Source organism: Lissotriton vulgaris, chromosome 6 (assembly GCF_964263255.1).
Source record: "Lissotriton vulgaris chromosome 6, aLisVul1.2, whole genome shotgun sequence".
Classification (NCBI taxonomy): Eukaryota; Metazoa; Chordata; class Amphibia; order Caudata; family Salamandridae; genus Lissotriton; species Lissotriton vulgaris.
In genome coordinates this window covers 1,752,707,340-1,752,732,050 of record NC_141694.1, presented here as the reverse complement: position 1 = coordinate 1,752,732,050, position 24,711 = coordinate 1,752,707,340, and the positions used below count along the sequence as shown (strand labels likewise).

The 24,711-nt window shown below is 45.7% G+C and overlaps 1 protein-coding gene across 2 annotated transcripts in view; it reads left to right on the top strand.

The window, feature by feature from the left end:
• LOC147709418 (xanthine dehydrogenase/oxidase-like) overlaps positions 1–24,711 on the top strand; it is a 379,031-nt gene that overhangs the window by 208,639 nt on the left and 145,681 nt on the right. Inside the window, exons 15-16 of one of the 2 annotated variants that reach the window (XM_086927988.1) lie at positions 5,823–5,997; positions 23,061–23,120. In XM_086927988.1, coding sequence (XP_086784114.1) covers positions 5,823–5,997; positions 23,061–23,120 — 235 coding nt within the window. Of the gene's footprint in view, positions 1–5,822; positions 5,998–23,030; positions 23,121–24,711 lie in introns of both variants that reach the window. The other variant, XM_086927987.1, reaches the window with a different exon arrangement.

Below are 24,711 nucleotides of genomic sequence, written 5' to 3'. Positions count from 1 at the left end.
CGAGTGGACCAGAGGGAAGAAAGGCACAAAAAACGAGTGGGGCAGAGGGCAGAAGGGCACAAAAACGAGTGGGACAGACGGCAGAAAGGCACAAAAAACGAGTGGGGCAGAGGGCAGAAGGGCACAAAAACGAATGGGACAGAGGGCAGAAGGGGACAAAAACGAGTGGTACAGAGGACAGAAGGGCACAAAAAACGAGTGGGGCAGAGAGCAGAAGGGCACAAAAACGAGTGGGGCAGAAAGGCACAAAAAACGAGTGGGGCAGAGGGCAGAAGGGCACAAAAACAAGTGGAACAGAGGGCAGAAAGGCATAAAAAACGAGTGGGACAGGGCAGAAGTGCACAAAAAACGAGTGGAACAGAGGGCAGAAGGGCACAAAAAATGAGTGGGACAGAGGGCAGAAGGGCATAAAAACGAGTGGGACAGAGGGCAGAAAGGGACAAAAACGAGTGGAACAGAGAGCAGAAAGGTACAAAAAACGAGTGGGGCAGAGGGCACAAGGGCACAAAAACAAGTGGGACAGAGGGCAGAAAGGCACAAAAAACGAGTGGGGCAGAGGGCAGAAGGGCACAAAAACGAGTGAGACAGAGGGCAGAAGGGGACAAAAACGAGTGGTACAGAGGACAGAAGGGCACAAAAAACGAGTGGGCAGAGGGCAGAAGGGCACAAAACCGAGTGGACACAAAACGAGTGGAACAGAGGGCAGAAGGGCACAAAAATGAGGTGGACAGAGGGCAGAAGGGGACAAAAACAAGTGGTACAGAGGACAGAAGGGCACAAAAAAACGAGTGGGGCAGAGGGCAGAAGGGCACAAAAACGAGTGGGGCAGAAAGGCACAAAAAACGAGTGGGGCAGAGGGCAGAAGGGCACACAAAACAAGTGGAACGGAGGGCAGAAAGGCATAAAAAATGAGTGGGACAGGGCAGAAGTGCACAAAAAAAGAGTGGAACAGAGGGCAGAAGGGCACAAAAAACGAGTGGGACAGAGGGCAGAAGGGGACAAAAACTAGTGGAACAGAGGGCAGAAGGGCATAAAAAACAAGTGGGACAGGGCAGAAGTGCACAAAAAACGAGTGGAACAGACGGCAGAAAGGCACAAAAAAACGAGTGGGGCAGAGGGCAGAAAGGCACAAAAAACGAGTGGGGCAGAGGGCAGAAGGGCACAAAAATTAGTGGGGCAGAAAGGCACAAAAAAGTGGGGGAGAGGGCAGAAGTGCACAAAATTGAGTGGGGCAGAGGGCAGAAGGGCAGAAAAAAGTGGGGCAGAGGGCAGAAGGGCACAAAAACGAGTGGGACAGAGGGCAGAAGGGCACAAAAATGAGTGGGGCAGAGGGCAGAAGGGGACAAAAATTAGTGGAACAGAGGGCAGAAAGGCACAAAAAACGAGTGGGGCAGAGGGCAGAAGGGCACAAAAACGAGTGGGACAGAGGGCAGAAAGGCACAAAAAACGAGTGGGGCAGAGGGCAGAAGGGCACAAAAATAAGGCGGACAGAGGGCAGAAGGGGACAAAAACAAGTGGTACAGAGGACAGAAGGGCACAAAAAACGAGTGGGGCAGAGGGCAGAAGGGCACAAAAACGAGTGGGGCAGGAAGGCACAAAAAACGAGTGGGGCAGAGGGCAGAAGGGCACAAAAACGAGTGGAACAGAGGGCAGAAAGGCATAAAAAACGATTGGGACAGGGCAGAAGTGCACAAAAAACGAGTGGAACAGAGGGCAGAAGGGCACAAAAAACGAGTGGGACAGAGGGCAGAAGGGCACAAAAACAAGTGGGACAGAGGGCAGAAAGGCACAAAAAACGAGTGGGGCAGAGGGCAGGAGGGCACAAAAACGAGTGGGACAGAGGGCAGAAGGGGACAAAAACGAGTGGTACAGAGGACAGAAGGGCATAAAAAACGAGTGGGACAGGGCAGAAGTGCAGACAAAACGAGTGGAACAGAGGGCAGAAGGGCACAAAAACGAGTGGGGCAGAAAGGCGCATAAAACGAGTGGGGCAGAGGGCAGAAGGGCACAAAAACGATTGGAACAGAGGGCAGAAGGGCATAAAAAACGAGTGGGACAGGGCAGAACTGCACAAAAAAAGAGTGGAACAGAGGGCAGAAGGGCACAAAAAAAGAGTGGGACAGAGGGCAGAAGGGGACAAAAACGAGTTGAACGGAGGGCAGAACGGCATAAAAAACGAGTGGGACAGGGCAGAAGTGCACAAAAAACAAGTGGAACAGAGGGCAGAAAGGCCCAAAAAAGGAGTGGGGCAGATGGCAGAAAGGCACAAAAAATGAGTGGGGCAGAGGGCAGAAGGGCACAAAAATGAGTGGGACAGAGGGCAGAAAGGCACAAAAAACGAGTGGGGCAGAGGGCAGAAGGGCACAAAAACGAGTGGGACAGAGGGCAGAAGGGGACAAAAATGAGTGGTACAGAGGACAGAAGGGCACAAAAAACGAATGGGGCAGAGGGCAGAAGGGCACAAAAACGAGTGGGGCAGAAAGGCACAAAAAACGAGTGGGGCAGAGGGCAGAAGGGCACAAAAACGAGTGGAACAGAGGGCAGAAAGGCATAAAAACCAGTGGGACAGGGCAGCAGTGCACAAAAACGAGTGGAACAGAGGGCAGAAGGGCACAAAAACGAGTGGAACAGAGGGCAGAAAGGCATAAAAAACGAGTGGGACAGGGCAGAAGTGCACAAAAACGAGTGGAACAGAGGGCAGGAGTGCACAAAAAACGAGTGGAACAGAGGGCAGAAGGGGACAAAAACAAGTGGAACAGAGGGCACAAAGGCACAAAAAAACGATTGGGACAGAAAGGCACAAAAAACGAGTGGGGCAGAGGGCAGAAGGGCACAAAAACGAGTGGAACAGAGGGCAGAAAGGCATAAAAACAAGTGGGACAGGGCAGAAGTGCACAAAAAACGAGTGGAACAGAGGGCAGAAGGGCACAAAAAACAAGTGGGACAGAGGGCAGAAGGGGACAAAAACGAGTGGAACAGAGGGCAGAAGGGCATAAAAAATGAGTGGGACAGGGCAGAAGTGCACAAAAAACGAGTGGAACAGAGGGCAGAAAGGCACAAAAAACGAGTGGGGCAGAGGGCAGAAGGCACAAAAAACGAGTAGGGCAGCTGGCAGAAGGGCACAAAAATGAGTGGGACAGAGGACAGAAAGGCACAAAAAATGAGTGGGGCAGAGGGCAGAAAGGCACAAAAACGAGTGGAGCAGAAAGGCACAAAAAACGACTGGGGCAGAGGGCAGAAGGGCACAAAAACGCGTGGAACAGAGGGCAGAAAGGCATAAAAACCGAGTGGGACAGGGCAGAAGTACACAAAACGAGTGGAACAGAGGGCAGAAGGGCACAAAAACGAGTGGAACAGAGGGCAGAAAGGCATAAAAGACGAGTGGGACAGGGCAGTAGTGCACAAAAACGAGTGGAACAGAGGGCAGAAGGGCACAAAAAACGAGTGGAACAGAGGGCAGAAGGGGACAAAAACAAGTGGAACAGAGGGCACAAAGGCACAAAAAATGAGTGGGACAGAAAAGCACAAAAACGAGTGGGGCAGAGGGCAGAAGGGCACAAAAACGAGTGGAACAGAGGGCAGAAAGGCATAAAAAACGTGTGGGACAGGGCAGAAGTGCACAAAAAACGAGTGGAACAGAGGGCAGAAGGGCACAAAAAACGAGTGGGACAGAGGGCAGAAGGGGACAAAAACGAGTGGAACAGAGGGCAGAAGGGCATAAAAAATGAGTGGGACAGGGCAGAAGTGCACAAAAAACGAGTGGAACAGAGGGCAGAAAGGCACAAAAACGCGTGGGGCAGAGGGCAGAAAGGCACAAAAACCGAGTGGGGCAGAGGGCAGAAGGGCACAAAAATGAGTGGGACAGAGGGACGAAAGTCACAAAAAACGAGTGGGGCAGAGGGCAGAAGGGCACAAAAACGAGTGTGACAGAGGGCAGAAGGGGACAAAAACAAGTGGTACAGAGGACAGAGGGGCACAAAAAATGAGTGGGGCAGAGGGCAGAAGGGCACAAAAATGAGTGGGGCAGGAAGGCACAAAAAACGAGTGGGGCAGAGGGCAGAAGGGCACAAAAACGAGTGGAACAGAGGGCAGAAAGGCATAAAAAACGATTGGGACAGGGCAGAAGTGCACAAAAAACGAGTGGACCAGAGGGCAGAAGGGCACAAAAAACGAGTGGGACAGAGGGCAGAAGGGCACAAAAACGAGTGGGACAGAGGGCAGAAGGGCACAAAAACGAGTGGGACAGGGGGCAGAAAGGCACAAAAAACGAGTGGGGCAGAGGGCAGGAGGGCACAAAAACGAGTGGGACAGAGGGCAGAAGGGGACAAAAACGAGTGGTACAGAGGACAGAAGGGCATAAAAAACGAGTGGGACAGGGCAGAAGTGCAGACAAAATGAGTGGAACAGAGGGCAGAAGGGCACAAAAACGAGTGGGGCAGAAAGGCGCATAAAACGAGTGGGGCAGAGGGCAGAAGGGCACAAAAACGAGTGGAACAGAGGGCAGAAAGGCATAAAAAACGAGTGGGACAGGGCAGAAGTGCACAAAAAAAGAGTGGAACAGAGGGCAGAAGGGCACAAAAAACGATTGGGACAGAGGGCAGAAGGGGACAAAAACGAGTTGAACGGAGGGCAGAAGGGCATAAAAAACGAGTGGGACAGGGCAGAAGTGCACAAAAAACAAGTGGAACAGAGGGCAGAAAAGCACAAAAAACGAGTGGGGCAGATGGCAGAAAGGCACAAAAAATGAGTGGGGCAGAGGGCAGAAGGGCACAAAAATGAGTGGGACAGAGGGCAGAAAGGCACAAAAAACGAGTGGGGCAGAGGGCAGAAGGGCACAAAAACGAGTGGGACAGAGGGCAGAAGGGGACAAAAACGAGTGGTACAGAGGACAGAAGGGCACAAAAAACGAATGGGGCAGAGGGCAGAAGGGCACAAAAACGAGTGGGGCAGAAAGGCACAAAAAACGAGTGGGGCAGAGGGCAGAAGGGCACAAAAACGAGTGGAACAGAGGGCAGAAAGGCATAAAAACCAGTGGGACAGGCAGCAGTGCACAAAAACGAGTGGAACAGAGGGCAGAAGGGCACAAAAACGAGTGGAACAGAGGGCAGAAAGGCATAAAAAACGAGTGGGACAGGGCAGAAGTGCACAAAAACGAGTGGAACAGAGGGCAGGAGGGCACAAAAAACGAGTGGAACAGAGGGCAGAAGGGGACAAAAACAAGTGGAACAGAGGGCACAAAGGCACAAAAAAACGATTGGGACAGAAAGGCACAAAAAACGAGTGGGGCAGAGGGCAGAAGGGCACAAAAACGAGTGGAACAGAGGGCAGAAAGGCATAAAAACAAGTGGGACAGGGCAGAAGTGCACAAAAAACGAGTGGAACAGAGGGCAGAAGGGCACAAAAAACAAGTGGGACAGAGGGCAGAAGGGGACAAAAACAAGTGGAACAGAGGGCACAAAGGCACAAAAAACAAGTGGGACAGAGGGCAGAAAGGCAGAAGAAGAGTACAGAAAGTAATGTTAATTCGCGATTTCGCTGGAAATACGCGAATTCGCAGATTTTTTTGCGACTTCGCGCGAATTCATGGATCACAGATCCGCAAATTTCACCCATACTTACTTGTAACGTTTCACTTAAGTAGGCCCATGAAAAACATAACATCCAATAAACAATTGTGTGAATTTAAGCCCATCTACCACCTAGAGGGCCTGCTCTTTTGGGTAATATTGTTAATTAACAGTCTTACATATTTCTTGCACCTGCATGGCCAGATAAAAAAGAAGGGTTCATTTGCTGTTCCTTTATCCCATCTGCTCCTTTAGGGAATGGAATGAAGCATTACTCCATGATGCTTGCCAGCTGCTTTCAGAGGAGATGGCGCTGTCCGCAGATGCCCCTGGAGGAATGGTGGCCTTCCGGCGCACTCTCACACTCAGCTTCTTCTTCAAGTTTTACCTGACGGTTCTTGAGAAATCTTCCAAAGTTCTCGATGGAAATGTAAGTGTGGCCAGTAAAACACTTTCGATTTTTTATTGAAAACAATGTTTTGCAGCATGATTGTATAGTAGCAAATTGGAGAGCATGAAATATTATATCACATCGTAAAAAGCTTTCTTAAGAACTGTAAGCATTTTCTATCTATCTATCTATCTATCTATCTATCTATCTATCTATCTATCTATCTATCTATCTATCTATCTATCTGTCTGTCTGTCTGTCTGTCTGTCTGTCTGTCTGTCTGTCTGTCTGTCTGTCTCTATCTTTCTACCTTTCTGTACCTCTGTTTAGTTATTTTAAAAGGGCAGTCTTTTAGCTACAAGTATCAACCAACTATGGTCCTCAATTAAAGTGAAGGAAATCCACCCAAACCCAGTGGGTTTCCCAACCAACCACTGTTTGTCCCCTGCCTCATCTAGAGGTGGGACAACTACTTAGTTTGAGACAGCGAAGGTTCAGTCATCTGTGCCTTCAAAGGCATCTTTCTGGTAAGGCCAGCTGGAGGAAAGCTCCTAGTGCATAATATGCATTTATTTGTTTGTTCTTCAGAAGAAAACCCTTGCTATAGGGAAGGGGTTGAAGAAACCAAATATTTCCAATACTCCTTCTCAGGGGTCTTACCAATAAGTAGTCCATTCAAAAGTGGCAAAGAAATCAACACAGAATCTGAAATATGAAAAGACATCTTTATTATTATTAATTGTGAGGCTCCGTCGCCCAGCCACTCTTAAAGCAACTGAATGAGAGAGTCTGCTGCATGGCCTTCGCACAGGCCTTTTATACAGAAAATTGTGCTCTAGGCACACACATTCCTTATTATTATTAGTCACTCCCAGGACGTGCACACAAAGCACCACTTTCAGGATAAGTCCAGGCTAAGAAAAGAATTGCACACATGCTTGGTTTCCTGTTCCATCAGGCCGGACAAACCCACCATAAAACCTTCAACCAGATCGATGAACATGTCTTAAAGGAAAGGCAGCAACAGATGGGACGGAGATAGAAGTGGTGGGAATGGTGCCATAAAAGATCGGACATGTCCTGCTCTTTGAACTTTATTGCGCCAGCTGCTGAACAAGGAACGGGCTTGGGAGGTTAGCCTCAAGCAACAGGGTCAGCTGTCGTCAGGTCATGCAGAAGTCAGCACAAACCCATGCTAAGGTTATGTCCTTTAAATGCTTGCTCTGCCATGGGGAGAGCCTACTGTAAGGGCAACGAATAACATGGCTGCTATTTACAAGATGAAACCCAAGTGTTCAATGCAAAACCTTCAAATGCACAGTGAATCCATTGGTGTAACATGACGAAAATACTCATGAATAACGCATTCATTATTTGCGGTTCACTGATACCAAATTCATAACAGAATCATGACATTTAAAACACAGGTTCAGAACCCCCAGAACCACAGAGCATCCTTTTGCCCTTACATAGGCAATAACCTATACTCATGCTAAATCTGAGACCATGGCTATATTCATCACTAGCTGGTGTTGATGTAAATACTGTACAAAAGGAATTATCAGTAAACTCTGACCTAACCAGTTCATGTTCAGGAAAAATATGAAGCTCATGTGAAGAAACAGAAAGAGTATGTTGGGAAGTTGGTGCAGACGTCAATTGTGTAGGAGGAAACAAACCAAAGTATAGTAGCCAATAAAATACATAAAAGTATTAAAATAAATAGAGCTATACCGCACTTAGAGAACAATATTCTATAATGTCTGTTTTTCATCTCTTGCTTTTTATCGTCATTCCTCAATACAATCTCCATTTTCTAATGTCGCTCACGCAATCTTGGTAGAGTACATCAGCTGTGATTATTAGCAGGTCATAGGGACACTGCAGGTCCTGCAGGCCTACTGCCACTACTCAGGTCACAAACTGAACCGTTTGTACTCCTACGTGACCCTGCAACTGGCAAATGGTAACCAATCAAAAATTTAACAAAAAACATAATACAATTCAGCAAGGGAAAAAGAACAACAAAAGGTCAAATGCGTAATACTTGCACAGTCCTAAGCAGACAGCAAATCATAGAATTATCTAATAACGTTTTATATTGCTTCCTACGCATTTCAGTAATTCATTATATGTTTAAGTGAAACAATGGTGTTCCTGATCAATGCTCTCAGATGAGAAGGGATACTGTTCCACAGAGAGTGGACTTTATTCTGCTTTTACTAAACAGAATAGTACTTTAAAACAATGCCAGCAAAGCAGCAAAAATTATTTTCCAAACTTCAAGTCTATATAAGCTCACAGAAAATACCCAAAGTCCATCAGATCCGCTTCCAGTGTTTTCTTCGCGTTGGGCCTCTTCAAGTCAGGCCTTTCATGAGGAGACAATACTGTTTAGTTGGAGTGCCGCTCGGGGAAAACACTCACAGCTCACTCGAAAGTCTCAGTGTTTCAAAAACAATGCACCAGTGTCTCTTCTTGGTGGCAAACACTACAAATGATGTGCTGTTCATTGATCAAGGGCGCAAAGCATCTTGTGCAGATCCAAGCACTATTTAGCAAAATCAGCAGCACTTTCAGACTCCAACACTCATCATTTAGTGTCAGAGGACGCTCAAGCTGCTCTCTCCTGGGCACCAGAATGTAGTGCCTTTTTCCAAACGTGGATCCTTGGGTGCACTGCCTTTCCACTGGTGCAAAGCAAAAGAGGTGTGAATGTGGCCAAAACTCGGGCCAAGGGCTCAAGGGAATGTACACTGACAGAGGTTTTCCAGCACATAACAGGTACAGAGCCCAAACAACAAATAAATGAATCAGCTCCTCCTTTCTTCTGCAACGCCTTTCGCAAATCAAATGCCTTGCTTTGGAGGAATCACCGATGTCGCGCTGATGATCGTTCGCGACTTTCTTGTTGCAAGAATTGTAGAGCCAGGAAATCTGTTCATCTTAGAGCGGTCACTGATGGGGTGTGAGCTTAGTGTTGATCACAGGTCTGCAGGGAATCACTCTTCCTTTAACTCTGGAAGATCTTAGCAGGACCCTAGTGATGCAGGATATGTAACACAATTGTTAGTTTCCTTCAAATCAAGCACAAAAAGCAGTTCATATGTTTTAACAAAAGGACTGGCAAGCAGGTGACCTGCAATCTGCAAGGGAGTGACAATGTGCCATGAGCATAAAATACAAGAGCAAAGGCAAAAGGGCAAAACAGTATCTTTAGAATCTTCAGGTATGTTCTTTTCATTATTCTCTGTCATCTACAGCTACACAGGAATTCTATCAAAATGAATTTCCTCACACAGTGGCATTATCTAATGGGGTAAATACATGTGTTCCCTCAATGACTAAGCCTAGGTGTTCCTAAATTCCTTATCTAGAACATCTCGAATAGAAAGATAACATCATTCACATTATCAAAGACATGAAGAAAAGTCCCTTTAAAAATGTGCATTAAGTGCACTATGCAATACAAAAGGCTAATGATCAAATGTGAAGACAAAGAACAAACACTAGAAAGTCCTGGTATTTGCATGTTTAGAACACATCTAATCCCACCAAAAATTAAAGCAGCAGGAACACAAGAAAGCTGAAAAATTAAAAATAGACATTGGAACCAGCCTATCACTACCTTGACAGTCAGTCTGAAAAAAACATTTTACATAACATGGGGGGAAAAAACATTTTACATAACATGGGGGTCCCTAATACATAACTACGGTCTAGAAGTGTACACATAAACAATACACCCATAATAATAAATGGGCTGACTGGTGAAAGGAATATGGGAAAAGGGGAAATGGAATTAGGACACAACTAAAATGCCTAATAACTAAGCATAATGCGACATTGGTCAGGGGCGGAACAGCAGAGAGAAAAAATGAAACCTGGCTTCCTTTCAAGGGACAAAGCCAAATGCTATTTGGGAAACAAAACCTGATTAAATAACGCCATATAAAAATTAGGTCACCGTGAGTCACAGATCTATAATTCTATCCTTAGGTCCAATCAAGGATACATAACAATTTAGGGCTGCCTATTCCTTTAAGGGAATGTGCAGTACGTAACATCAGGTGATACACTTTGAACCTGTTATATTTGTTTAGTTTTTTTTTCAATACAGCCAAATGTATAGCAAAAGGTAGGCATGCACTGGTAAAAGTGCTGCCATTCTTCCTCACAGTATGCAAACCATATCTGTGAAATTTATCATTATTCCAAATTCATCCAATAATTGTGTAGCGGTACATATCGTCATACGGACCTCTTCAGAACACAGGAGAACTTGTGATGGTAACAACATAAACAAAACATACAAAAATGCAGCACCATGGCATGTGTATTTTATGCACTTTAAACCTGCAGCCAAAAACCCAATATTTGGGCCTGTCTAAATTGTCAGGTACAAACTCCATACAAACTCTACACCCTCAGTTTGACATTGAGCACAACGCAGTTGTCGGTCCATTGTCAAATATAATATGTCATGACAGCTGTAAATACCTCAAACAGAAACATGTACATTTTTTTTCTGTTAAAGAAATGACACAAAAACACATCTTTTGTCAATTAGCCAAACTCACGTGTCTTCTCTTCTTAAGAACAATCCATGAAAAATCTGTTGGCAAAAACAGAAAAATACACAACACAAAAACATTGTACCATACACAAAAAATAACTGTTTATTACTTAACTGTTAATGAGCAAATCTGTATTGAACGTAGGCCTGTAACCTATAACCTTCAAAATTGTGTGAAAAAGGCTGCATGTTATTTTTATCTGAAACTGGATGCATCATTTCGTTTTCTGTAAAAGAAAACACAGCTAGCAAACATTGTAGCAGTCCTGCCAAGCATTTAACACGATGTTTAAAGAAACCCCTTTTCATCTCCCCATTTAAATCAAGGTCCTTCATGTTACCACGGTGAAACCAGAAACCTCAGAAACCTCACCCTTAGCAGCCCGTGCAGAGAGGTCATTCTGCATTCCTTGGAAACAAAGGCCTAATTAAAAGGCTGTAAATGGCAACACATGAGGGGCCTTCTCCATAATTTATGGGGAAACACTTAAAAGAGAACATCTCAGCGAGCGCGCTGAGCCAGCTGTTGCAGATTCTCCCAGCCCCCAGCTTCTGCCACAGTGGAGCTGACAAAGCCAGTAGGCTGGATCTAATGAACAATAATTCAAGCTATTTTAAAAACCTTATTTCTCTTTTTAGGCGCTAAAATTATCACTATTCCCATTTTATTAGACTACATTCACTGTCAATTTGTCTCAAAAGCTAAAGACACACAGACCAGTTTTTTAGAGTAATTTACTTGTTGCAATCCTATGGCACACACTTCATCAGTGTTAAATAAGCAAACTGTCCGTAGGCCTAGCTTGAAGATAGAACCTCCAATCCTGATATTAAAACAAGCCTGTGTACTGGCACATTAACCCACTGAATCACAAGAAAGCACAACCTTATATCAAAACCTAAATGCATGCATTTGCTTAAGGCTGAGACACTTTAAGGAAAGCAAAAATGCAGTTTAAACAGTGAATTTACTCAAAATCGACTTTCTGATTTTGGGCATTAAAAAATGAGTATCCTACAATCTTTTTGCAGAATATGGATTACTAGAAAGTCTATTACATAATCCATGAGTTAGGTATGTTAAAATAATAATTTATACGTTATAAAAATGAGCTTGCTTGCGCCCATGGCAAACGAATTTATACACATGGATTCTTGTCATTTTAGTGATGCAACATAACGCAAATCACATTTTAATGCTAAGAGGTCATAGCATGAGTGTTAAGCTTTATGAATATTAAAAACGATTTTGGTAGCACTAATTTTTCTGAATTATTTTTCCACAATTAATAATTTTTGTCTTCTAATAAAACCCAATTATTTCTGTTTGTGATTGTTTTACATATAAGAGCCCGCTACATCCCTTGCCTCTTATTGAGATGCATTAACTCACAAACCTGAGCGCATATGCCTAATTTAAAAAGCGTCACATTCTGCGTCAATTTTAGGGCCTCTGTCATGTAAAAGGGCCGTCATGCAAAATTCCACCCGTGTTGAACTACAAAAAATTGCTGGCTGAAGAAACATTCCTATGCAAATATACTGCAGCTAAAAACGTTTTGCCTGTGAACATTTAATACAGTGCATTTAAGTGAAAACGCTGTAAATGCATTTATTTCTGCAAAAACATGTAATTTCGTTTTTGGCTGGGGCCTTATTTAAATCCATTAAATGTGAACCACACACATTGAGCACATTTCAGACATAAACAGAAAGTGTTGAAAACATTTAGGACACACAATACAGCGCTCTCCAACCATTTCTTGTAAATCGCGTCGTCGCAATGTACAACAAAACTCACAAACAAAATAGACATGTAAACACACATTTTAACCACGCATTCAAACACACATTTAAACCCACAAATCAACACTCAGAACGAAAACAGGACAGTCCGGACTATACGTAGCTGTAAGTCATATTTACAAGAAACACTGCTCAACAGTGTAAAAACCAAAAATACGCTCAATTCACTAGCTGCAGCTGGCAGAACACCAAAAATCGTTCTGCATATCCATTCATAAAATTATACCGAGTAAAGCATCCTTGTTATGTATTGTGTCATATTTTAGTTCCCTGCGGATACAAAAATCACCAAGGAAGAAATATGTTTGTAAATCTAACCTATTTAGATAAACCGGCTAATTCAAACAAATACAAAGTTGGCCAATACAAAGCTCCAAATTCGCTAAGATCAGGCATCATATAGCTCACTAATCCAGCATCAAACTTCAAGGGTTACGGGATTTACCAAGTCCCTGCAAAGAACAAATACCCTCGGTTTTTGGCGTCTGCAGGCGTCAAATAACACAACAAAGAATCAAGTACTAAGAACCACAAATGCAATGGAACCATGCAACAACAAAAACGCTAGCAAAGTGTCACCGACAAAAACACTAGCAAAGCGTCAACAACAAAAACACTCGCAAAGGTGCATACGACAAAAGCACCAGCAAAGTGTCAACTACTAAGGACTCTGGGAGCGACCAACTTAAATACTTATCACAGCTGTACCAAAGAAATAGATGTCCAAATTCTAACTGCCAATTTCTAACTGCACTAACAGTCTCTTTAAAAAAACTTGCGCCAAAAAGGGTTGCTCAGTCAGGAGTGACATCTTTTGGAGAGTTTTAAGTCAGAAAAATCAAAAATATGCCAGGCCGCAAAGACAGAGAATCCCCCAGAACCTCCGTGCACAGAGTACCTCTTTTAGTGGATTTCTTTCTTGCCTTCCCCAGCAGAATTCTGTTCTCTGAAAAAAATCTCTCCTCCAAGTAGTCACTTCATGATGAGCCCACTGAAGAAACCAAATGTTTCCAATACTCCTTCTCAGGGGTCTTACCAATAAGTAGTCCATTCAAAAGTGGCAAAGAAATCAACACAGAATCTGAAATATGAAAAGACATCTTTATTATTATTAATTGTGAGGCTCCGTCGCCCAGCCACTCTTAAAGCAACTGAATGAGAGAGTCTGCTGCATGGCCTTCGCACAGGCCTTTTATACAGAAAATTGTGCTCTAGGCACACACATTCCTTATTATTATTAGTCACTCCCAGGACGTGCACACAAAGCACCACTTTCAGGATAAGTCCAGGCTAAGAAAAGAATTGCACACATGCTTGGTTTCCTGTTCCATCAGGCCGGACAAACCCACCATAAAACCTTCAACCAGATCGATGAACATGTCTTAAAGGAAAGGCAGCAACAGATGGGACGGAGATAGAAGTGGTGGGAATGGTGCCATAAAAGATCGGACATGTCCTGCTCTTTGAACTTTATTGCGCCAGCTGCTGAACAAGGAACGGGCTTGGGAGGTTAGCCTCAAGCAACAGGGTCAGCTGTCGTCAGGTCATGCAGAAGTCAGCACAAACCCATGCTAAGGTTATGTCCTTTAAATGCTTGCTCTGCCATGGGGAGAGCCTACTGTAAGGGCAACGAATAACATGGCTGCTATTTACAAGATGAAACCCAAGTGTTCAATGCAAAACCTTCAAATGCACAGTGAATCCATTGGTGTAACATGACGAAAATACTCATGAATAACGCATTCATTATTTGCGGTTCACTGATACCAAATTCATAACAGAATCATGACATTTAAAACACAGGTTCAGAACCCCCAGAACCACAGGGTTGACTTGGCTATGATAATGAAATATGGTTGGTGGAGCATTTCTTCTGAATGTGATGCTGAAAAGGAATTTTCAGCAAAAAGCTTCAGCAGTAGCAGGGAATTTTCAAATATGGGGGCTAGGTATTAGTGGGGCTGGCAGAGGTGTTGCTTGGCCGCCTTAGCAATTTTACAATCTGCCTGTCAATTCCAAATTACACCTAGGGCCTCATTTACAATATTTTGACACAGGGCAGTGCAGCAAGCTTTACTGCTGTACTGCTGTGCATCAAAATAAAAGGGCAAGAATGTGCCATATCTACAAGATACGGCGCATTCCTGTCCTTCCCTGTGCCGGAGCACAAACAGCAGCTGTGTCCCAGCGCAACACCCTTGCATCATTTTGCAAGCGTGCCTGCCCTGACGGGATTATTGTTTTTGTGCAGCAAAAGTCACCTTCCTGCACAAAACAACCATTAAAGAATTTCTGCAGCACGCATAGAAAGAGGAAAAAACTAGAAGAAATAAAGGTATTTCTCCTCGTTACACATCCTTACGCCTCCCCTGGGGCGATGTAGGATTCTGACCCATTCCCAGGTTTACAAAATGTTGTAAATCTGGAAATGCATTAAGTTCCATTGATGTTGCGTGGGAACACCCACATAAAACATGCATGGAATGCCCCTTTCAAACAGAGTTGTGTGTGAAAGAGACACATATTTACAAGGTTATGAAAATTCACGTAGGGTGACTTTATATGACCGCTTCCCCAAAGGCACTGCTGCAGCCCAGAGACCGGGAGGACAAAACTCCAGCAGTGGACCGCTGAACGTAGCAGCAACACGATGCTGCGGGGACAACAGGGGGCAATACCAACACATACCGTGTGGTGCAGGGCTTGCTGCAGAGGGCCACTGCAAGCTAGCGGCATCCGAGGTGGCCAAAGAAAGGGGAGACAAAGAAAGGGCATGGACAGATGGACCCATCGATTGCAGCCATCCCGGTGACAGTGAGAGCCAGCAGTGAGGCGGCAGCAGGGCGACAAGGGGTGGCTGTATCAGCGCAATTGTACAGGAATGATTAAAATCATTTGCCCATTTATTGTTAAATGGGTCAGGCGTGCAGGGTCAGGGCATAGCAGGCCCGCTCGCACAGGAGGGGGAGGTTTCCGGGCTCCCATGGCATCTAATGGACCCAGGGTGCACACACTTAGGACCCGCGCAGGGACAGCAGCATGTCCCAACAGGGGGAAACAACAGGTTAAACCACGGGGCAAGGAACAGCAAGGAGATTATTTCTCCCCTTACAGCCTGGGGACGCGCAAGCAGAGCTGGCAACAAGCACTTGTAAACAAGGCTCCTGAGGTCTATGCAAGGCCGTCATCAGATCAGCCATCAATGTCTACTAGAGCAACAGGGCTAGTGAGCCACATCCCCCTGGAAGTAAGAGAAAGAATATGGAGGAAGGAATTCAGTGACATATTCTCATTGTTCTTAATACAAGGAGGGTTTGGACCTAACAACGTGTGACAAGAAAGAGGAATATAGGAGAGAAAGGAGAGAAAAGAGAGGAGAGAGAAAAGAGAAATTTCGACAATTGGCTCAATGAATTTAGAATAATGGCCTGCATTATTGTGGAGAAATTTACACACTACGCAGCTAATCTTTGGCACTATGAATCCAACATTCACCATGCACATAGACAGTCCCCAGGGGATGATTGGTTGGGGTACGATAAGAGTTTTAGGCTAAAAATACAAACTCATCTCGAATTAGGATGAAATGAAGAGGATGTGTCAGGGTTTATTCACAAGATGTTGGCAGCAAAGGAGGTCAGGTCTTGGGTAGGGAAAGGTGACGAGTCCTTTCAAGGGGAAGCACAAGACTTTTTACAAGCCCAAAGCCCACAACAGCTGTAAGGCACCACCTTCAAATAGGCCAGCTTCAATCTTCTGGAAGTATGAAGCCAATAAATGCACATGGAGGGCGTTGTGTAAATTCCAATTCACCTGCTCGGTCTGTGGGGGGTCACCCAGCATCAGGTTGCAGACGGAACATGCACCAAGGGGACAAGAAAGAAAAGAAAAAGAAGCACTAGAAGGCAGCGGTGGCCGACACCGGGGGTGGAGGGGGCGCGGGCTTAAGAGTGGGATGAGGTTAAATAAAAATAAATTTCAACATACCTGCTTGACGCTCCTCCTGGTCGCATCTCTCCTCCTCCTGCCGGCAGGAATACGAAGCAGCCTGGAAGCACCCAGGCTCCCCTGAGCCAATCACAACGCTGCAATGTAGCGTTGTGATTGGTCTGAGCGCCGTGGCTCGATGCTCAGACAGGGCATGGGGCCCTGAGCATGTTCTCCACCCAGGCTGTAATGCAGTCGGGTGGAGAAAGTGAAAGTGCGCATGCATGTTATGGTCAGCACGAGATGGCCGGCCTAACAGTCATGTGCACATAGGAGTGGGGGCAAACCACTCCTCAGGTGCTTTGTCTGCCCAACCATGCCTCAACTTGCTACTGAGCGACAGAAAAGGGGATGATGGACGGAGCGGTTAAGCAAAGCAAACACTCACCCACAGTCAATCATCCCCTTTTGTATTGCTTTGCTCGCCTAAAGTTGGCAGGGTATACTCAGACGTGAGTCCTTTGCTCACTTTGCCACTGGATTCAAGCTAGCCTTGTTGATGACGGCTGTAATGCCAGAAACCGGTCCCAGGATGCTTGTTTACGGTCCAGGGTAGACATGGCTTTGGCAGTTCGGGCTGGACTGTTCCCATGAGGCACAGGGCCAGACTGATTTGCATATGGCCATGTCTGAACTGGGGTGGCGGAGTGAGCCAAAGAATGGTGATGGATTAAACCCAGATCAGTTGAGTGGGGGTGAGTGTTTGATTTGCTCAAGCGCTCTGTCCACCATCCCCTTTTGTATCGCTTTGTTCTCCCTAAGTTGGCAGGGTATACTCAGACGTGAGTCCCTTGCTCACTTTGCCACTGGATTCAAGCTAGCCTGGCTGATGACGGCTGAAATGCCAGAAACCGGTCCCAGGATGCTTGTTTCCGGTCCAGGGAAGACATGGCTTTGGCAGTTCGGGCTGGACTGTTCCCATGAGGCACAGGGCCAGACTGATTTGCATATGGCCATGTCTGAACTGGGGTGGCGGAGTGAGCCAAAGAATGGTGATGGATTAAACCCAAATCAGTTGACTGGGGGTGAGTGTTGGATTTGCTCAAGCGCTCCGTCCATCATCCCCTTTTGTATCAACTTGCTACTGTTCACGAAAAAGGAAAATAGAAAATAATAATAATTGAGTTATTATCATTTTATTTTTTCTTATACTGCTGAAAAAAACAGAGGGGGGACGCTTCTCCACCTTAGTGGAGGAGCCGCCTCTGCTAGCATGGAGCCAAACGCCTGGGGGAGCAGGCTGGATGGGGAAGTTTTCAGCTAGCCAGATCTCACATCAACACCCACCAGCTCAGGAAGCTAGCCAACAGATATAACAACAAAAACAATACCACCCTAATAGTTAAAGGTTTTGAAGAGGGATTTGTAATTCAGTGTGAGGGTCTTCTGCCGTTGTGGGAGAGCAAAGAACCTGAAATCAGCCCAGGAACACCCAGAGGTTGTGCGCTAAAAGATAGAAAAGGAGAAAGAGCTGGGAAGGATTGAAGGTCCATTAACATCCCCACTCCCCAAGGAGTTGGTAACCTCGCCCCCGGGGGTAGTACCAGAAAGGAGGCAGGCAGTAAAGGCTCATACACCACCTTTCTTTCCCCGAAGGCATATCAGTGAATGATGGGATCAGTCCCGAGGCATGCTCAGTGGACGACACCATTGACTTAGTAAGGGCAACAGGAAACGGGGCCCTCATGGCAAAGGCAGATATCGAGTCAGCGTTCCGATTCCTCCCAGTTCACCCACCGAGCTTTCATTTGCTAGACTTCCACTGGGATGAGGCAATCTACTTTGACAAAGCAATGCCAATGGGCTGCTTGGTGTCCTGCGCCTACTTTGAGTGTTTCGGTAAATTCCTCGAATGGGCCTTGCATGACAGGCATCTGTAGGGACGCAAACTGCACTACCTCAGCAACTTTTTTATGTTTGTGGGGTGCGCAGGACCAGGGTGTGCAGGGACACACTCACGGCCTTCCAGGTCCTGGCCAAGGACCTGGGTGTACTGCTAGCAGGCAAGAAAACTGTGGGCCCAAAAACAAAGCTAGACTCAGAGGCAGGGACGTCCAGGCGACTGGACGGCAAGGTGATAGCGATCAGAGAAGGGATAAGGACAAATTGCGGCAGGTAGAAGGTGACACTTAGTGAGCTGAAAAGGCTGACCGGCAAACCTAATTTTGCGGTAAGAGTTATTCCTGCATGACGGGTCTTTGCCAGGCGCCTAGCACAGCTAACGGCTGGTCTTAGAGAGAAACACCACCATGCTAGACTGGGGCAAGTGTAAGAGGGACATAACATAACATAACAGGTGTATTTGTAAAGTGCACAATTACCCGAAAGTGTCCTGGCGCTTAATAACAGATGTTTATTGTTACCCAACTCAATGGTACTCATTTTGTCGACCTCAAATGGATGAAAGTCTGGGTGGACCCGCCGGGATTTTGAACATGTGACCATGAGGTCGAACATAGGCCCCTGAAGTGGCTGCTTTAGTCCACTGAGCCACCAGACCCGGCTCATGTAGGATTCATTCCTGGCAAATTTTGAAAGACTCCTCATATGGGGAGAAGGTTGAGTAACAGCCAAACAGATAGCCCTGGTCACAGATGCAGCCGGCACCCTAGGGTAAGGGGCTATACTAGTAAGGGAGTGGTGTGCCAGATTACGGCCCAAGAGGTGACAGGAGTTGGAAACCATCAAAAACATTAAGGGCCAGATGTAGGAAACTTAATACCGGTGGGTAACGGCCGAAATTAGCGAATTTCAGCCGTTACTGACCGGTATTAGGCATTTGAGATGTAGGTGGCTACATTTCAGATTCGGTAATTTACCGAATCGGTAATTTAAGGGATCGGTAAATTACTGAATTCTTAAATACCGATTCGGTAAATTACCGAATCTGAAATGTAGGAAGCACTAAAGTCAGTGCTTTTCACCTGTAAGGATTCGTTATTTACCACCAACTACAAGTTGGGGGTAAATAACGAAAACCGTTAAAAAAGCAATTTTGTGCTTTTTTAACAGTGCCATGTGGCAGACATGCATAGCCTTAGGGCATGTATGTGTGCCACATGTGCACCCATGCACTATTCAGGGGTGCAACAGGTTGTCAATGTGACACCCTGCCACCCTTGTAGGTCTTCCCCCTAATACCGATTCGGTATTTACCGAATCGGTATTCCCCATTCATTCTGATGGGCCTCAGGCCCATAGGAATGAATGGGGAATACCGATTCGGCTAAATACCTAATCGGTATTTACCGAATTTTAAAGATTCTGTAAAAATTACCGAATGAATACCTACATACCATTTACCCTTTCTAAAATACTGAATTGATAAAATTCGGTATTTTAGAATCGGTAAATGTTATTTACCTGCATCTGGCCCTAAGTGCCTTGAAATTTTCCCCAGAGTAGTGGCCCTGTTTGTCTGGAAGGAAAGCCTAAGGGACATGAAGTTGACTCTCTGGTCAGACAATCATGGGGTAGCCCAGGCTATCAATAATAGTACTGCTAGGTGTCCTGACATACAGAGACTAATGCAATGCATGGCTAAATTGCAGCTCAAGGAAAATCTAGAGATGAAGGCACATCACATTCCCGGGGTGGAGAACTCAACCACAGATGCACTCTCCCGTGGGAAAATGGACAAGTTCAGTAAGCTAGCACCAGAGAGAGAGCAGAAGATTACATTTTTTCCAGAGGACCAGTGGGTACTGGCACAACAGACCTGTGCATACTAGTACAGCATGCGCTCAGCCCCTAATGTGGCAAACGGCTACAGGAATTACATAGCAACAGTAATGTGAGTGGGGGAGGGCTCTTGTCATCACTGGGGGATCCTGGTGACACAGCCAGGGCAGTGGAACACTTCATTCAAAGGGCATACATGGAGCAAAAGTCCAAGTCATGGACACAAGCCCACTTGTCAGCAGTGGCACACTTTTCATAGATACACGCAGAGCAGGACCCCACAACTTCCCACTACATCAGGGCAGCCATGAAAAGGGTGGAAGCGCCTGTAAGGGAGGAAACTGGACACACGGCGGCCCATAGAATTCAGGAAACTGACTCAGCTTATAGACACACTGGAGGAGGTGGCAAGGGAAACATTTGAGGTAACGCTATTTAGAGCAGCTTTTGCCACTGCATTTTTTGGGGCATTCAGGGTCAGCGAACTCGTGGCCCCATCAAAGACGGAACTGGGCGCCTAATGTCCGCAGGCAGCCGATGTCAAGACAGGTATAGCAAGGGTAGATATACTGTTGAGAGCGTCTAAGACAGACCAGGTGGGCAAGGGGGCCTGGATACAGCTAGAATGAATAGAAGACCCCAGATATTGCCTGGTGTGCTGTCTTTTCACTTTCAAGGTAAAACGGTCCACAGTGGAAATTGTGACTTGCTGAGAAGGTTCCAAGTCACAGCGGTCATGCGGAAAACTCTGCATAAGGCAGGGCTCCCACCTGCATCTTTTGGATCATACTCCTTTAGGATAGGGGCGGCTACAACAGCGGCACCATGGGATGATTGAAACCGGAATCAAGCAGTGGGCAGGTGCGCTCCAGCTCATTTAAGACATATGTGAGGCCACAGCTCATCTAAAAAAAAAAAGGAGGGGGGAACAGACAGGATACCCTGTCAAGCTGACACTCTACTCGTTGCCTTAACAGGGACCTGCCAGAGGTTAGTCTCGGTGGTTGGCCACACACATATCAACCGGATGCAGATGTGGTTGTCGCACAGCAGACACAGGCAAACAAGCCGGACGGAAGCTACATGCATCAGGTGGTGGGGACGCACTGGGATGAGATGAGAACAGGTTGGCATGGTGAGGAGGAAGCTGAACATTGCAGTCAGTCGATTTAGAAGGACCAAGGGGTTGGAGAGCATCAGGAATGGCTTGATAAAGCCCAGGTGCCCAGAGCTCTACGCCCTGGATGGAGTGCATCTGTCAGAAGAAGGGTTGAAAGTTTTCTGGGCCAACCTATGGGCAACCCTGGTAATGGCAGGCTGCTCCTAAAAACAAGATCCACAGCAAGGAAGAGGGGAGCTGCCGGGAGACAAAAGACTCCCTTACAGCTTAGCAGTCAAGAAGGGGGGCATTTGTCGGTTAAGGAGGCACGCCAGCAGGCCATTTGCCTGGGGATTCCTTAAGGCAGGGTGATTAGGCCGAAAGGTGGGCATTAGCAGAGACTGCACTCGCAGCCCAGACCCCCTGAATGACAGGGCACGAGATGGACAAACAAGGTAGTGAGTTGAGGCCTAACTCCAAGTAGGAGTCTAGCCCCCCGCGCAATCAGCGTAAAACCAACAGGGAACTTTATGACCCCATAAAAGAGCAGGTATACAGGCCTGGACATACTAAGAGGGCACAAGAATGGCAAGCAGATAACAGAACGTGATTGTGAGTTGTCAAAATTGATTTATGGCTTGTCAGCCGTTGTGAGTTAGGACCTGGCCCAAGGTTTGCGAGACTGTCAAAAGTGATTTATGCAAAACACTCAAGGTGATGGACGGAATGTTGCACATTGGCAAAACATTCACCCCCAGTCACAGATCTGGGTTTAATCCATCATTATTTTGCTCACCACGCCACCCCAGTTCAGACATGGCCATATGCAAATCAGTCTTGACCCTGTGCCTCATGGTAACAGTTCAGCCCGAACTGCCAAGCCATGAGATCCCTGGACTGGAATCAAGCATCCTAGGACCGGTTTCTGTCTTTTAGCCGTCATCAGCCAGTATAGCTTGACTCCAGTGGCGTAGTGAGCACGGGACCCACGTCTGGGCATACCCTTCCCACATAGGGCGAACAGCAAAACACACAAGGTGATGTACCGAAGGTTGCACATTGGCAAAACATTCACCCCCCAGTCACAGATCTGGTTTTAATCCATTGTTATTTTGCTCACTACTCCACCCCAGTTCAGACATGGCTATATGCAAATCAGTCTTGACCCTGTGCCTCATGGGAACAGTCCAGCCCGAACTGCCAAGCCATGTCTTCCCTGGACCGGAATCAAGCATCCTAGGACTGGTTTCTGCTATCAGCCGTCATCAGCCAGGATAGCTTGACTCCAGTAATTTATGACCTGGTAAATCGAATGATTATTGACTTGTCACGTTGATGATTTTATGAGCTAGTTAAAATTATTTATGACCCCTGTGACGTGGGTTAAAGGGCCCTGTCATTTGATTTATGACTGAAGAACTGTAATGCATAAAAGTGATGATGCAAATATGTCATGCCTGTGAAGTGAATAAACTGCAGCCAACACCTACCACAAGAAACAGTAAATGTGTTAGCAACGTTTTTGGGGTGCATGGGAAAAGTGTCATGCATGTACAGTTGGATTGGGCACAGTGCTGGGTTTATTGCTTTTCTAGCTCACACTTTCATAGCCGTTAAGGTTCACAAAGGTTAATGAGGGCAATGTATTAAAATAGTTTCAGAATGCTTTGATATGGTTGCATTGACAGCTTGTCGATTTGAAACTATTTTTGAAAGGATTAAGAACTGAAATACACTGTTCAGTCAATTTAGCCAATAACCACAGACAACCTCACTGAGCCTATTTTATTGATTGAGTAGGAATACCAGAAAGGGGTCTTTGTGATTAGGCCGTGCAGATTCGTGCACTTAAAATATAGAAAGCTGGGCCAATTAATGGTGGAAAAAATATGTTACTGATTTCTTTTTATCTACGTTTTTTAGAGTAACTTTGTTGATTTGATTCCCGCTCAGCACAGAAGTGCCACTGAACTATTCCATAAGGATTTGCCATCCAGCTTGCAGTTGTTTCAGGTGGGCAAACGTAGTCATTATTACATGATAAAATATAAAGTGTTTGTGGAAATATTATTTCTCAAAGGTCATTGTACAGGAAGCCATGTTGTAAGTGGCAGAATTGTTATTACAAGGTCTCTCTTACTCACCCAATACACATACAAGTCAACCCATGTACCGAAGTATTTGTTCTGGTCATCTAAATAAAAATATATTTAAAACTGTAGAATTTCCTAGCTGTCTAGCACAGATTTTATTAAAAACAAGGAGGCAAATATTGTGCCATCTTTAATCTTCATTTATTTTGCCAGCAGAGCCAGAACACTACATTAACCATACTATGCTGTTGAAAACAGGAGGGTAATAAATACACCAATCAGGTGCTTCTTGCCTGCAATTGACATCTTTTATTGACGCAAAGACCTACTAAAGTCCATGCAGAGAATGAAAAGATATGAACAGTAATAAGAATCCTAACTAAAAAATGACCAGTTCACTCGAGTCGTCCATCAAGGTATCCTCCTGCACGGCCACAGCCGTACATCGTGTAGTTTGTACGTCTGGATCAACTCTAATTTCTTTATGAAGGGCCTATAATGAACACTGTAATTAAAGAAACATTGCAGTGTTTAAAAGAGAAATTATGGGATAATATACAAGCAATGTAACCCTCTGCAGTATCATTTCATGTATATAAAGCAACAGTACAAATAGAGGAGGGATAATATTGTCCTCCATGTCCTTAGTAAAATCAGAAAGTTCCTTTGCTAGACAGTGAGGAAAATCTATATTTTTTGCAAGACAGCAGGCTCTAGTATGTCTGTTCAGAGCCAATAAAGAAATTAAGCATGAGCCACTGGCTTATAATAAAACATTCTAAAAGAAGAAACCCTTGACCAATTAGCAGATTTTAGGCTCTCCTCAAACATTGCTACAGCCCAATCTATCTTCGAGGCCATAACTCCTCCATCGGAATGCTTGCCAAAGTTTTCAGTATTGACACAGTGACATCCATACCTGCCAACTCGAAGAACAATCTCACTGTGTGAGGAGTGGGCGGGGCTTTGAAGCTTTTTGCCGAGAAGTAACTCCGAGGCACTTTTGAACCCCGCCCCCCCAAGACCCTCCTCCTACAAAAAAGAAAAAAAGCTTGCCGAGGCTGGTGCTGATGTCCTGGGGTGTTTCCACACTCCTTAATGGACGTCGACCCTTCAAAGCCTCGGAAAGCGAGCGGGAAAACCGCTATTTACAGAGAATTATCAGGTCCGTGGAATTTTGAGCCCAATACCCGCCGAGGCGGGGAATTGAACCCTGCTCCCGGGCCAGACCTCTGCCCAGTATTGATTTTGGATGTGTAGTGAAATAAGGATACTCCAACGGCATTGGTCGAGTTTTTATAATGGAAATAAAAGCACCCCCTGGTGAGTATTGCATTGCAGAACTCTCGGGAGCTCTAACATCTGATACCCACCGGAATAAAAAGAAACAGAGGAACATTGTTAGCTTCACCGACAGCACCTTCAAAGAAAGGGAATCCTTATCTACCAAATGCTGAAGCAATGGCAAAACCAAATTACTATCCCAAAGAGATGAATAACATAGTTTTGGA